General features: G+C 38.7%; 1 protein-coding gene across 2 annotated transcripts in view; it reads left to right on the top strand.

The window, feature by feature from the left end:
• LOC101894072 (protein timeless) overlaps nt 1-8,649 on the top strand; it is a 98,835-nt gene extending 90,186 nt beyond the window's left edge. For both annotated transcript variants that reach the window (XM_059124810.1, XM_020038492.2), the window contains 2 exons: nt 4,558-5,379; nt 7,672-8,649. In XM_059124810.1, the coding sequence (XP_058980793.1) occupies nt 4,558-5,379; nt 7,672-7,741 (892 nt within the window). In that variant the 3' untranslated portion in view covers nt 7,742-8,649. The remainder of the gene's footprint in view (nt 1-4,557; nt 5,380-7,671) is intronic.
• The last annotated feature ends 4,342 nt before the right edge of the window (nt 8,650-12,991 follow it).

Below are 12,991 nucleotides of genomic sequence, written 5' to 3'. Positions count from 1 at the left end.
ATTTTGTTTGTTTACAAACTGCTGGACAACGAATGTTCTCACATCGGAGAAAACTAAACTCGGCAGTTCACCACTTTCAGCCAAGTGATGCAACTCTTCAGCTCTTTTGAGTCTATTTTCTTTCTGTTGCGGGGTAAGTCCTTGCACTTTTTGGAATTTCAATGGCTTTATCCCGAGCTCATTTTTCAATATTTGCCGAATGGAATATTGCGATATGTTTAGCTCAAGAGTCATTTTTCGGCCACTGCGACGCAGGTTTCGATCAAGTCGCTTCTTTACTTTTCGAACCCTTTCTGCTGATGTTGCTATTTTCTTCTGTCCACTTCCTTGACATCAGGCTACGCTACCAGTATCACGTTAACGAGCGATGGTGCGAGATACAAAAGATTTATTCACACTTAAATGCTGGTGTGCTCTAACGGTTCGCTCGTATTAATCGACCGCTCTAACGACAGACTCTTGTGGTTTTCCAGCCAAATATAAGGAAATCACACTTGAATTCAATCACGAAGAATTTTTTTTTCTAGAAAATTCTCACCAAAATGCTTTTGTACACTTGTAAACAATATAATGAGCTGTCTCTGGAATAATTTTAACAACTGCCGGACGAAGTTGCTTAGAAATGACATCAGTCTGAAGTTGGATGCAGTTTTTTTATCTCACCCTGTATTTCCAAAATCACCCCCTTATCCAGCTTCACACTTCAGCTTATCACAATTCCAGCTTCATCCGTCCACCCTTAATTAATTCGCACACTTAGTACACATTTCCGAAACGACCTTCGTATATCAAATTTACTTTCTAACCTTGATCCTCATATCAAATTTGAAGTTCGTTCGTATAATAGGAAATAGTTCCATTTTAGATGTTTAGTACCATTTTGGAACTTTTCATTACATTTAAGTTCGAATTTCCAAAAACTCCCTGGTTATCTATCCTGCATTGCACCAGGTATAAAGTATACAATTTTTAGTACATTTACCATGAAAAATTTCAAATTCTGGCTTCAGCCGTTTCGTCTGAGAGTTCGCAGTTATTTCATTTTTCTTTTATATGAATACATAGATTATCGAAATAACGAATTAAATCTAATTAGAACGCATTTGAAACTACCCAATATTTATTTGGTTCAAATTCTCCCTTTGTGTCTTCATTGTCTTTAGACACGTAACATAAACCATCTTCAGTAAAACTTGTTCTTTGTCTTCTTTGGATTCTATTAAATGCCAAGCCATTGAATAACTTTCGTTTTTTAAAGAAGAATAAATTTAGCTAAGAAAAAAACACGTTTCAAAATTAATGTTGTAGTCGTTGTACAAGAACAACATAACCATCAGAAATCAAACGACAGCAAGAATATGAGACAACAAACATTGGCAACTTGATTTAATAGTTCCGTTCCAAAACGCGACAAATTTTGAAAATGAATTTCAATTATTATCGGAATAAGATTTTGGCAGTGATAAACTAGTTTTGGACAGTGAATGTGTGAAATTCTATTAAATTGATTGATTTATCAGATCGAATATTTGGTTTCCCGCTATTATCTTATGTGATATATTGAGTTTATGGATGTACATTAGGGTAGATCAAATTGGGTGAAGGGGAAACTTTTCGATAAGCGAAGTCAATTAAAATAAGTAAAAAAGCTATATGTTCGGCCGGGCCGAACTTTGAATACCCTCCACCATTTGGTACAAATTTGGCAATTTTCAAAATAAATATCCGTTAAAATAATAATAATAATAATAAAAAATAAAATCCGTTAAAAATTCTGTTAAAATCTTAGAAATACCGAATGTAGCCTTATATTATTAGGGTCCATACGACGACATGGACCTGCATAGGCAATTTTTGTCATAAGCTATTACAATATTTAGAAGCGAAACTGGAAAAAAATCTGTTTATAATGTAGCTAAAATCATCGAAATGCCAAATATAGGGAGGTACCATGGAGGTTATAAAAGGAGGACCTGCACAGACAATTTTCCGGCATAGGCTGTAGTATCCATTGCGAACGTCAAATAAAAAATTTGAAATAATTTCGGTAAATAATGTCGCTAAAATCATCAAAATACCGAATATCGGGGGGAACCGTTATATGGGGGCTAAACGAAGACGTGGACCTGCACATACAATTTTCTGTCATAGGCTGTAGTATTTATTACGAGCTTCAAATACCAAATTTGAAACAATTCTAATAAATAATATCGCTAAAATTATCAAAATACCGAATATCGGGATGTACCGTTATATGGGGGTTATACGAAAATGTGGACCTGCACAGACAATGTTCTGTCATAGGCTGTAGTATTCATTACGAGCTTCAAATACCAAATTTGAAGCAATTCCGGTAAATAATGTCGCTAAAATCATTAAAATACTGAATATCGGTGGTACCGTTATATGGGGGCTATACGAAGACGTGGACCTGCACATACAATTTTCCGGCATAAGCTGTAATATCCATTACGAACTTCAAATACCAATTTTGAAACAATTCCGGTGAATAATGTCGCTAAAATCATGTTAATACCGCATATCGGGAGGTACCGATATATGGGGGTTATACGAATACGTAGACCAGCACAGACAATTTTCTGTCATAGGCTGCAATATTCATTATGAACTTCACATACCGAATTTGAAACAATTCCGGTAAATAATGTCGCTAAAATCATAAAAATACCGAATATCGGGAGGTACCCTTATATATGGGGGCTATACGAAGACGTGGACCTACATAGCTTATTTTCTGTCATAGGCTGTAATATCCATTACGAACTTCAAATACCAATTTTGAAACAATTCTGGTAAATCATGTCGCTAAAATCATCAAAATTCCGCATATCGGAAGGTACCGTTATATGGGGGCTATACGAGGACGTGGACCTACATGGCCCATTTTCAATATCAAAAGTCCTGCAGACATAATATACATTTGAGTAAAATGTTATCAATCTACTTCATTTTGTTCGGAAGCTAGAGTGATTTCCACAGACGGGCAGACGGATAGACGGACGGACATCGCTAAATCGACATAGAATTTTATGTTGATCAAGAATATATATACTTTGGGGGTCTAAAATGTATATTTCGAGGTGTTACAAATGGAATGACAAACCTTATATACCCTCCATACAATGGTGGAGAATATAAAAGGGCATAAGTACTTATAACCTCTTCCATGGAAAACTTTTGTTATAGCCTACGCAATATTCAAGACCCTGAATACTGGATATATAAATACAGTACGAATTTTCAAATGCAACCTTCTTATAGAGGCGGACATAAAAAATTAAGCTTCAAATGTTTTATTTTAATTTTAACAAAAGCTGTTCGAATTCAAACAAGTAAAAAAACATTAAGTTCGGCCGGGCCAAACTTTTAATACCCTCCACCTTAGGGTAAAAGAAACATTAGAAGAAATGTGGCAAAAACCATTAAAATACCGAAAATCGGGAGGTACCGTTATATGAGGGCTATACCAAATCATGGACCCATGCATGCAATGTTTCGCCACCGAAGCTGGAACCCATTATGACCAACAAATACCATTTTTCAGACAAATCCGTGGAAAAATGTGGCAAAAATAATCAAATTACCGAATATCGGGAGGTACCGTTATATGAGGGCTATACCAAAACGTGGACCTATAATTACAATGTTTCGCCACACGAACTAGGGCCCATTATGACCCACAAATACCAATTTTTAGACAAATCAGTAAAAAAATGTGGCAAAAACCATTAAAATACCGAATATCGGGAGGTACCGTTATAAGGGGGCTATACCAAATCATGGACCCATACATGCAATGTTTCGCCACCGGAGCTGGAACCTATTTTGACCCACAAATACCAATTTTTAGACAAATCCGTGAAAAAATGTTGCAAAAATCATCAAAATTACCGAATATCGGGAGGTACCATTATATGGGGGCTATACCAAATCACGGACCCATACATGCAATGTTTCGCCACCGGAGCTCGAAACCATTATGACCCACATATACCAATTTCCAGACAAATCCGTGAAAAAATGTGGCATAAATCATCAAAATACCGAATATCGGGAGGTACCGTTATATGGGGACTACACCAGAACGTGGACCTATATATCTCATTTTCAATACCAACCATCCTAGACACAATGAAAATAGCTCTGCTAAATTTTGGCGCTCTACGTCAAATAATGTGGGCTGTATCGTGATTTCAACAGACAGGCAGACAGACGGACAGACAGACAGACAGACATCGTTAAATCGACTTAGAATTTTATGCTGATTATGAATATATATACTTTATGGGGTCTAAGACGAATATTTAAGGATGTTACAAACGGAATGACAAAGTTAATATACCCTCCTTTCCGAGGTGGAGGGTATAAAAATGGAGGAGTATCACAGACGGAGAATAAGTTAATAGATTATTAAGGAGGCTTTCCAAATGCCCTTAAATTTTCAAAACTATAGTCCATCTTGGCCCATTCTTACAGCTACTAAAATAATAATTTTTCAATATTCTTAACACCTTTTCTTGTTTTATTCCATTTTAGCATTGAATCTGATATCTGGATGTCAAACACCAACGACGTTGTACAAACCACTCAAATTTCAAGCGACGTTAGTGGCGATGGCGGTGCTGCTGGGATAGCACAGCCGTCCTCTTCGCCCTCGGCCACATCATCGTCATCATCATTATCGGTGGCGGCAACAGCATCAACAACAAGTACCAGCAGACATCATCTAACAGCAACACTTCTGTCATGTCCATCAATCATCGATGTAATTGTTGGCCAACAACATGAGACGCTCATCAACACCAACAACGATTGTAAGAAATTGCTAACAACGGCCACAGCCACATCAACATCGTCGGCAACAACAACCAAGACAACAAATACAGCTGCAGCTGAGACAATGGCCAACTCGAATGGCGGCAGCAACAACCAACAACAACAACAACATGAAAGCACACTCGCTCCAACATCGCTGAGTCGTAGCTGTATGGCAGTAACAACAACAACAACAGCAGCAGTATCAGCATCAACTGTTGAAATAACAGCAGCACCTACAACTGACCTAATAACAGCAGCAACAACTACGCCGCTACCAATTGTCCACATTCCCAGTCACCATCAATCACAACAACAACTACAGCAACAACTGCAACAACAACATCATAAACAATTGGAACAATTACTGCAAGAACAACAATTTACGCAATTGCCATACAGTGACGATGACGATTCGGCAATGAAATCGTTGGAGCGCAACGATTCAGTGTCCAGTGGATTTTGCACTCGCAGCGGCAGTGGTACATTGGAGCTGGAATTGTCCGCAATGGTGGCCTCAATTTATGATCAAGAAATCACCAAGTAAGTGTGACAAATCACCCTTTACAAAATTGTTATTACAGAGTTAGGATGCGATACAGACATTGAGAGGTTCTGTAGGTAATCTGGAGAACAAGGGAGTCCATATACTTGAGGTATTGGACGAAGGAGTCAAAAAGGTCGAGTTGTGAAGCCAGTGTCTAAGGGACAGGAAAGACTGTATAGCCAAACTGGAGGGATGTGGAGCCCATATAAACCAACGAGTCGATACAGATGAGACGAAGAGTCAGAGAACCTATTTATACCAGCTGGGGGGCCTAGTGGCTAATTTAGACGAGATGGAAGAGCAGAAATTTTCTTTAGAGACGATGTAGGATAGCTGAGTCTACTTAGACGAGCTAGAGGTCCAGGGAGTCGGATTCTACAAGCTGGAGGGCAAAGGTGTCTATCTGGGCACCAAGGTATCTAATTTAAACGGAGTCAATTTAGACGACAACTGCAGAGGGCCATCCACTTTATATAGTCTACTGAGACGAGCTGTAAATTCAGGGTATCTAATTACACGAGATAGAGGGTCAGGGAGTCTACTCAAAAGATCGTTTAGGACTAGCTGAAGCGCCCAGGACCAGAAAGACTCCTTAGGTGATCTTCAGGGCCAGTGAGTCCTTTTAGACCAGCTGGAGCTCTTATAGGGCAGAGGGTCTGTACTATATACGAGCTGGTGCCCGGTGCAGCATATAGATTTGTTGCCCAGGCTGTCTCTATAGACCAGAACAGCTGGTGTTTTGCTAGGGCCCAGGATATTTTTATAGACCAGAACAGCAGGTGCCCTGCTGGAGCTCAGACTTTATAGACCAGCTCGTGCCCTGCTGAGGCCAGGTTGTTTTTATAGACTAGCTGGTGTCCTGCTGGGGCCCAAGCTGTGCCCTGCTGGGGCCCAGGCTGTCTTTATAGGTTAGCTGGTGCCCTTTTGAGGCCCAGGCTGTCTTTATAGGTCAGCTGGTGTCCTGCCGGGGCTCAGAATGTCTTTATAGAGCAGCTGGTACCCTGCTGGGGCTCAGACTGTCTTTATAGAGCAGTTGGTACCCAGGCTGTCTTTATAGGTTATCTAATGCCCTTCTGAGGCCCAGGCTGACTTTACAGGTTATCTAGTGCCCTTCTGAGGCCGAAACTGTCTTTATAGACAAGCTGTAGCCCTGCTGGGGCCCAGACTGTCTTCATGGATAAGCTGGTGCCCTGCCGGGGCTCAGACTGGACAAGCTGGTGTCCTGTCGGGGCTGAGACGGTTATATTGAACAGCTGGTGCCCTGTTGAGGCCAAGACTGTTTTTATAGAGATGCAGGAGCCCTATTGAGGCCCTGCCTGTCTCTAAAGACAAGTGGTGTCCAAGCTATTGATATAGACCAGCTGGTGTACGGTTGACTTTATAGACCTGCTGGGACCAAGTTGTCTTTTTAAACCAGCTGGTGCCCATGATGTCGCTATAGACCAGCTGGTGCCTGTTGGCGCCCAAGATGTCGCTATAGACCAGCTGGTGCCTGTTGGCGCCCAAGATGTCGCTATAGACCAGCTGGTGCCAGTTGGCGCCCAAGCTGTTGATATAGAATGGCTGGTGCTAGTTGGCGCCCAAGCTGTTGATATAGAATGGCTGGTGCTAGTTGGCGCCCAAGCTGTTGATATAGACCAGCTGGTGCCAGTTGGCGCCCAATCTGTTGATATAGAACAGCTGGTGCCAGTTGGCGCCCAAGCTGTTGATATAGAACAGCTGGTGCCAGTTGGCGCCCAAGCTGTTGATATAGAACAGCTGGTGCCAGTTGGCGCCCAAGCTGTTGATATAGACCAGCTGGTACCAGTTGGGGCCCAAGCTGTCGATATAGACCAGTTGATGTCCTTTGGTTCCCAAGCTTTCGATATAGACCTGCTGTTGACTGTCGGCGCCCAAACTGTCGATATTGACCAGTTGGTGCCCATTGGCGCCCTTTGCGTCCAAATGCTCGATAGTGACCAGTTGGTGACCGTTGGTACCCTCGCTATCAATATAGAACATCTGGTGTCTGCTGGTGCCCAAACTGTCGATTTAGACCAGTTAGTGAACGTTGGGGTCCAAACTGTCGACATAAACCAGGTAGTGCCGTTTGGGAGCAGACAGTACCCGATAGGGCTCAGTCAGACCAGCTGGTGCAAGTTGGCGCCCAAGCTGAAACGACAAGCTAAACGAACTTTTACGAATATAATTATATTATTTTGCTATTGAAATTTACCTATTAATTATTTTTCTCTCGCCTTTTCTCTCTCTCTCTCTCTCTCTCTCTCTCTCTTTTCTCTCTTTCGTAGTAGTGACAGTGCATCAATGGCCTCGGATCTAACACGCATGTATGTCAGCGGTGAAGACGATGATCACTAGAGGTCAAATGCCCTACATTCCCTATGACTTGGACAGAAGTCACATTAACCAATATACATATATAACCGACACAGCATACCTTTTCAACATAACCTAACTATTATATTTAAACAATAACAGCAGGAGAATTCTTGGAAAACTGAACATTTGAAATTGCCCCCTAAAATTGGTAAACCAGAACAACAAAAATTGTTAACGATTGGCCTTGATTTTTTTTTGAAATGGTTTTCTCTACGATTTGAAATTAATGGATAAAATTTTAGTCTTTTGTTATGAAGAAGGAAATAAATAATTAAAATTTAATAAGATATTGATTATATACCTACTAACAAACACACATATAAAAATACATATTTACAAGTATTTTGGTAGTATGTAATTTGATGAATTACTGTGTATTTAAGTTATAAGATGGATAGCCTACACCACTTTTTGGGACAAGCGGGTTTTTACTACAGTTAATTTGATCGGACATTGATATTATATGCTGACGGACAAACCCGGACCCGGTATGATCTTGTATTGAACCGTATACGTTAGGTGGCCTACAAAAGGTATTTTCATCGGTACAAGACCAATTTTAATAATTTTGTTTTAATTTATGTTCGACGAAAAATATCGAAACTTGGCATTTTAATAAATAGAAGTGGTGTGTGGGGTTCTACCGATAATATATATTCCATTATATATGTTTATGTATGTAAACACAAACATCTTTAAAATTAAATTAAGTAGTATAAACTTATCAGATTTGAATTAAATACATATTAATACTTGCGTTTATGGGATCTTCGAAATTTATGTCGAAATTTTTGAATCGATTTTTTACTTGTATTAGGCAAACCGAAAAAATCTTTTTTCTTGCAGATACAGTTAGGATTTATAAGAAAGAAAAAAAAAAACAACAATTGATTATTTATATGCCGTTGTGCGAAAATGTGCTTTCTATGATCAATTACAATTATTTACATATGTACATAGGTATGTATGTATGTATGTATACAACGCACCTCATAATGAATACAAAAAAAGAAAATTACCTAAAATATTATCTATGTTTACAATGTTAACAAAAATAACAAAAAATAATTATATAAACTATTTACAAATTTAAAAATATATATATAAAATTATATGAAGCAGAGAGAAAACTATATTATTCTTAGTAAAATTTATGTACACAAAATAGCTGGTTGTTTTATTTAAGGCAAAGGAAGGCAATGAGGTTGGTACAAAAAGGGACATTAAGGAATATTTATTCTTAGACCATCCCAAAAAGAATCGTGAATTTTTCCACGTCTTATAATCGTATAATCGTTCGGGAACGGCAGTTCACTGCAGAGATACTAGCGAGAAGATGTTCAGGTCGTTTTAGGTTGTTCGGTATCGACAGCTTAGATGAATCGGGATTCGTTCTCGCTCGTCAACTCCTTGAACGTATATAGCGGTATAGCTGTTTGGGTCGATTACAATGACTAGGAAAATATTCTAGGTAGCATTACGGCTTATGACTATATCTAATTAGCCACCAATGTTTGAGATACGATATAGTAAAAAGAGCCAAAGATTCCTGTGAAACAATAAGCTAAAGAACAGAAAATGATTTAAAAATTTACTAAATACCTTTTGGCAAGCCCCTGCAGTAGCAGAACACTACAGGGTGAGATGAAAGAACTGCAACAATCTTCAGACTGCTGTCATTTCTAAGCCACTCGTCCGACAGTGATAGCTCATTATACTGTTTACAAGCGTACAAAGCATTTTAGTGAGAATTTTCCAGAAAAAAGTTATTCGTGATGGAATTCAAGTGTGATTTCTTTATATTTGGCTGGAAAGCCACAATTGGCTATCGTTAGAGCACTGCAGCATTTAAATGAGGATAAACCTTTCGTATCATCGCTCTTTACCATGACACTGGTAGCGTATCCCGACATCAAGAAAGTGGACGGAAGAAAACATCAACATTAACAGAAATGGTTCGAAAAGTAAAAAACCCGCGTCGCAGTGGCCGAAAAATGGCTCGTGAGCTGAAAATATTGCAATATTCCATTTGGCAAATATTGAAAAATGAGCTCGGGATAAAGCCATTGAAATTCCAAAAAGTGTAATAACTTACACCGCAACCGTAAGAAAATAGACTCAAAATGGCTAAAGAGTTGCTTCGCTTGGCCGAAAGTGGTGAACTGCCGAATTTGGTTTTCTCCGTCTCCGATGAGAAAACATTCGTTGTCCAGCAGTTTGTAAACTAACAAAATGATCGTGTTTACTTGCCAAAGAGATCAGCTGAAAATGTGCACCTTCGTGTGGGCCGCCATAACAGCTGACGGTCGCTCTCCGCTCGTATTAATTGGCCGTGACATCAAAATAAATGCCAAATATTATCGCAACAATATTCTGGAGGGTGTATTAAGCCTTGTGCACGCAAACATTTTGGCCGCAGGCCGTGGACATTCCAACAGGACTCAGCACCATCGCACTCAGCACGCGGCATCCAAGAATGGTTACAAAATGAGATTCCTCGCTTCATTTCCAGCGCACAATGGCCACCAAAATCTTCGGATACTAATCCGTTGGACAATGGTGTCTGGAGTATTGTAGAAGGCAAGGTTGGCACTAAAAACTACTAACGTGTAGATCACCTCAAGCAAGCGCTTCGCCGGGAATGGACCAAAATACCGCAGAGCATCATTCGGTTAGCGCTTGACGGTTTCGTTGGCCGTTTAAAGGTTATAATTCGTGCCAAAGTTGACAATAAAATTAAAAAAAATAAATGTTAAAATTATGGCGTTTGACTTTGTTGCATTTTTTTAATCTCACCCTGTATATCACCGGATTTCGTGTTAAAGTCCTTCACATGCGTAATATGCATCCGACAACAGAGATATTTTGTACCAGATATCTTATGAAGCTTAGGAATCGGTTCAGATGTTTGCATACCCTCGATATACATCTTCATACGATTTTACTCTTATTGTTTACCATATACGTTATATCAACTCAAATTGGATTGATTTTTTCATGTTCAACCAAATGTTTCCATTTGGTGAAACTCGAACCGGTTTATCTATTGATCCAATAGGTATGTTTAATATAATCTTTATCGAAGTCGTATCATACACTATACAGCAATGTCATTTGGTACTAGATATATGAAAGCCTCCGTCAAATTTGATGAAAATCGATTCAGAGTTGGATGTAGTTCCCAAATTCATAGTTGGTATGATCTACTTCACATAAATTCCCAATATTATTCCAATTTTTTTTTTATGGGAGCTCTACTAAATACGCATAGTGGTGTAGGGTATCATATATTCGGCCCAGCCCAACTTTTGACCTTTCCTTACTTGTTTTTTCCTGTTTTTATACCCTCCCCCATACTATGGAGGGTATATTAACTTTGTCATTCCGTTTGTAACTCCTCGAAATACTCATGTCAGACCCAACAATGTATATATATTCTTGATCAGCGTAAAATTCTACACACATGTTTATTTTTCCAGAAGTCAGGTTAAGTTCGTAAATGGGCCATGTAGGTCCACGTTTTTATATAGCCCCCATATAATGGTACCTCCCGATATTCGATATTTTGATGATTTTAGCTACATTTTGAATATGGTAATGGCTTATGACAAACAATGCCTATGAAGGTCCACGTCGTATAGACCCCAATATAACGGCTATATTCGGTATTTTTAAAATTTTAACAGAAGTTTTTAAGGATTTTATTTTTTGAAAATTATCAAATTCGTTCAAAATTGTGGAGGGTATTCAAAGTTCGGTCCGGCTGAACTTACAGCTTTTTTACATGTCTTTCTTTAAATTACTCAGCTAATCTCTGGGGTGTGGACAATTCCAAGTAGATATGATAGCTTTTTTGGGCTCCAATGGCAGAGGGTTTAGAGTCCTTTATATAGCGTTAATCATACAAAAGGAACAACCAGTATTTTGGGATATAGTTTTAATGTGGAACTTTGATATTTTATAGAGTTTTGGATTACTTCAGAAGTCATTGGTCGTAGCAATTGGCTATGTCGGTCCATTTTTATTGAATTTGCAAAGAATCGAACTACGAATTAGTTGATACTTTCCTTGCAGAAAGTGGTATTGCCCTCATATAAAAATACTTCCTGATATTAGTTTATTCGAAGGTTTTGATATCTTATTCCAATTGATTTGGTATTCTTTTCGGTATTTTTGTTACTTTCAAGGCTTATATCACTACCTTACAATAAGTTCGCAGTTTAAGATCCTGCCCTGTGAACCGCCCACATATAGGTACTTCCAGATTTAAGTTATTCCGAGAGTCATGGTCATATTTTCCAATCGATTTTTATACCCCAAACCACAAAGTGGTCAGGGTATTATGTCTTTGTGCATTTGTTTGTAACAGACAAAAGGGAACGAGATAGACCCATAGTTCCTTTTGGTGATCTGCATAGAATCACATTCTGAGTCGATTTATTCATGTCCGTTCGTCCGTCCGTCCGTCTATCCATGCATTCTTGTGAACAAAATGCAGGTCACATTTATTATCCGATTGAGATGAAACTTTGCAAACAACATTTGTTTGGCCCAAGGACAAACCCTATTGAAATTGGAGATAATCGGTCAAAATTTAGATATAGCTCCCATATATATCTTCGTCCGATTTGCTTTTTATTGTGCACCAAACGTTTAGTATCAGCCCGAATAGTATGGAATTTTGCACATACAACCAAATTAGGCCTGAAAATAAGTATGTCAGATTTGATCGAAATCGATTCAGATATAGCTATAGCTCCCATATATATTGTTCGTCCGATTTGTTATTTTTGTCCACCGCAGCCGTAATATGCACTCTGTAACAACAATATTTGGGGAAATATAGCAAATACAGCTCAGAAATACATTTGCTAAATTTTATGGAGATCGGTTCAGATTTGGATATAGCTCCCATACATAATTCGTCCGATTTACCTTTTATTGTACACCAAACGTCTAATATTTGTCCAAATGGGCTGGAATTAGGCACTTATGACCGAATCGAGTCTAGAACCTAGTACGTCAAATTTTGTGAAGATCACTTCAGATATAGCTATAGCTCCCAAATATATTGTTCATCCGATTTGTTATATTTGTTACCCACAACCGTAATATGCACTCCGTAACAACGATATTCAGGGAAATATATCAAATACAGCTCAGAAATATCTTTGCCAAATTTTATCGAGATCGGTTCAGATTTGGATATAGCTCCCATATATATCTTTA

The sequence above is a fragment of the Musca domestica genome, unplaced genomic scaffold (assembly GCF_030504385.1).
Source record: "Musca domestica strain aabys unplaced genomic scaffold, Musca_domestica.polishedcontigs.V.1.1 3, whole genome shotgun sequence".
Taxonomy (NCBI): domain Eukaryota; kingdom Metazoa; phylum Arthropoda; class Insecta; order Diptera; family Muscidae; genus Musca; species Musca domestica.
The sequence above is the reverse complement of the archived record's forward strand: the minus strand, read 5'-3'. Positions and strand labels throughout refer to the sequence as shown.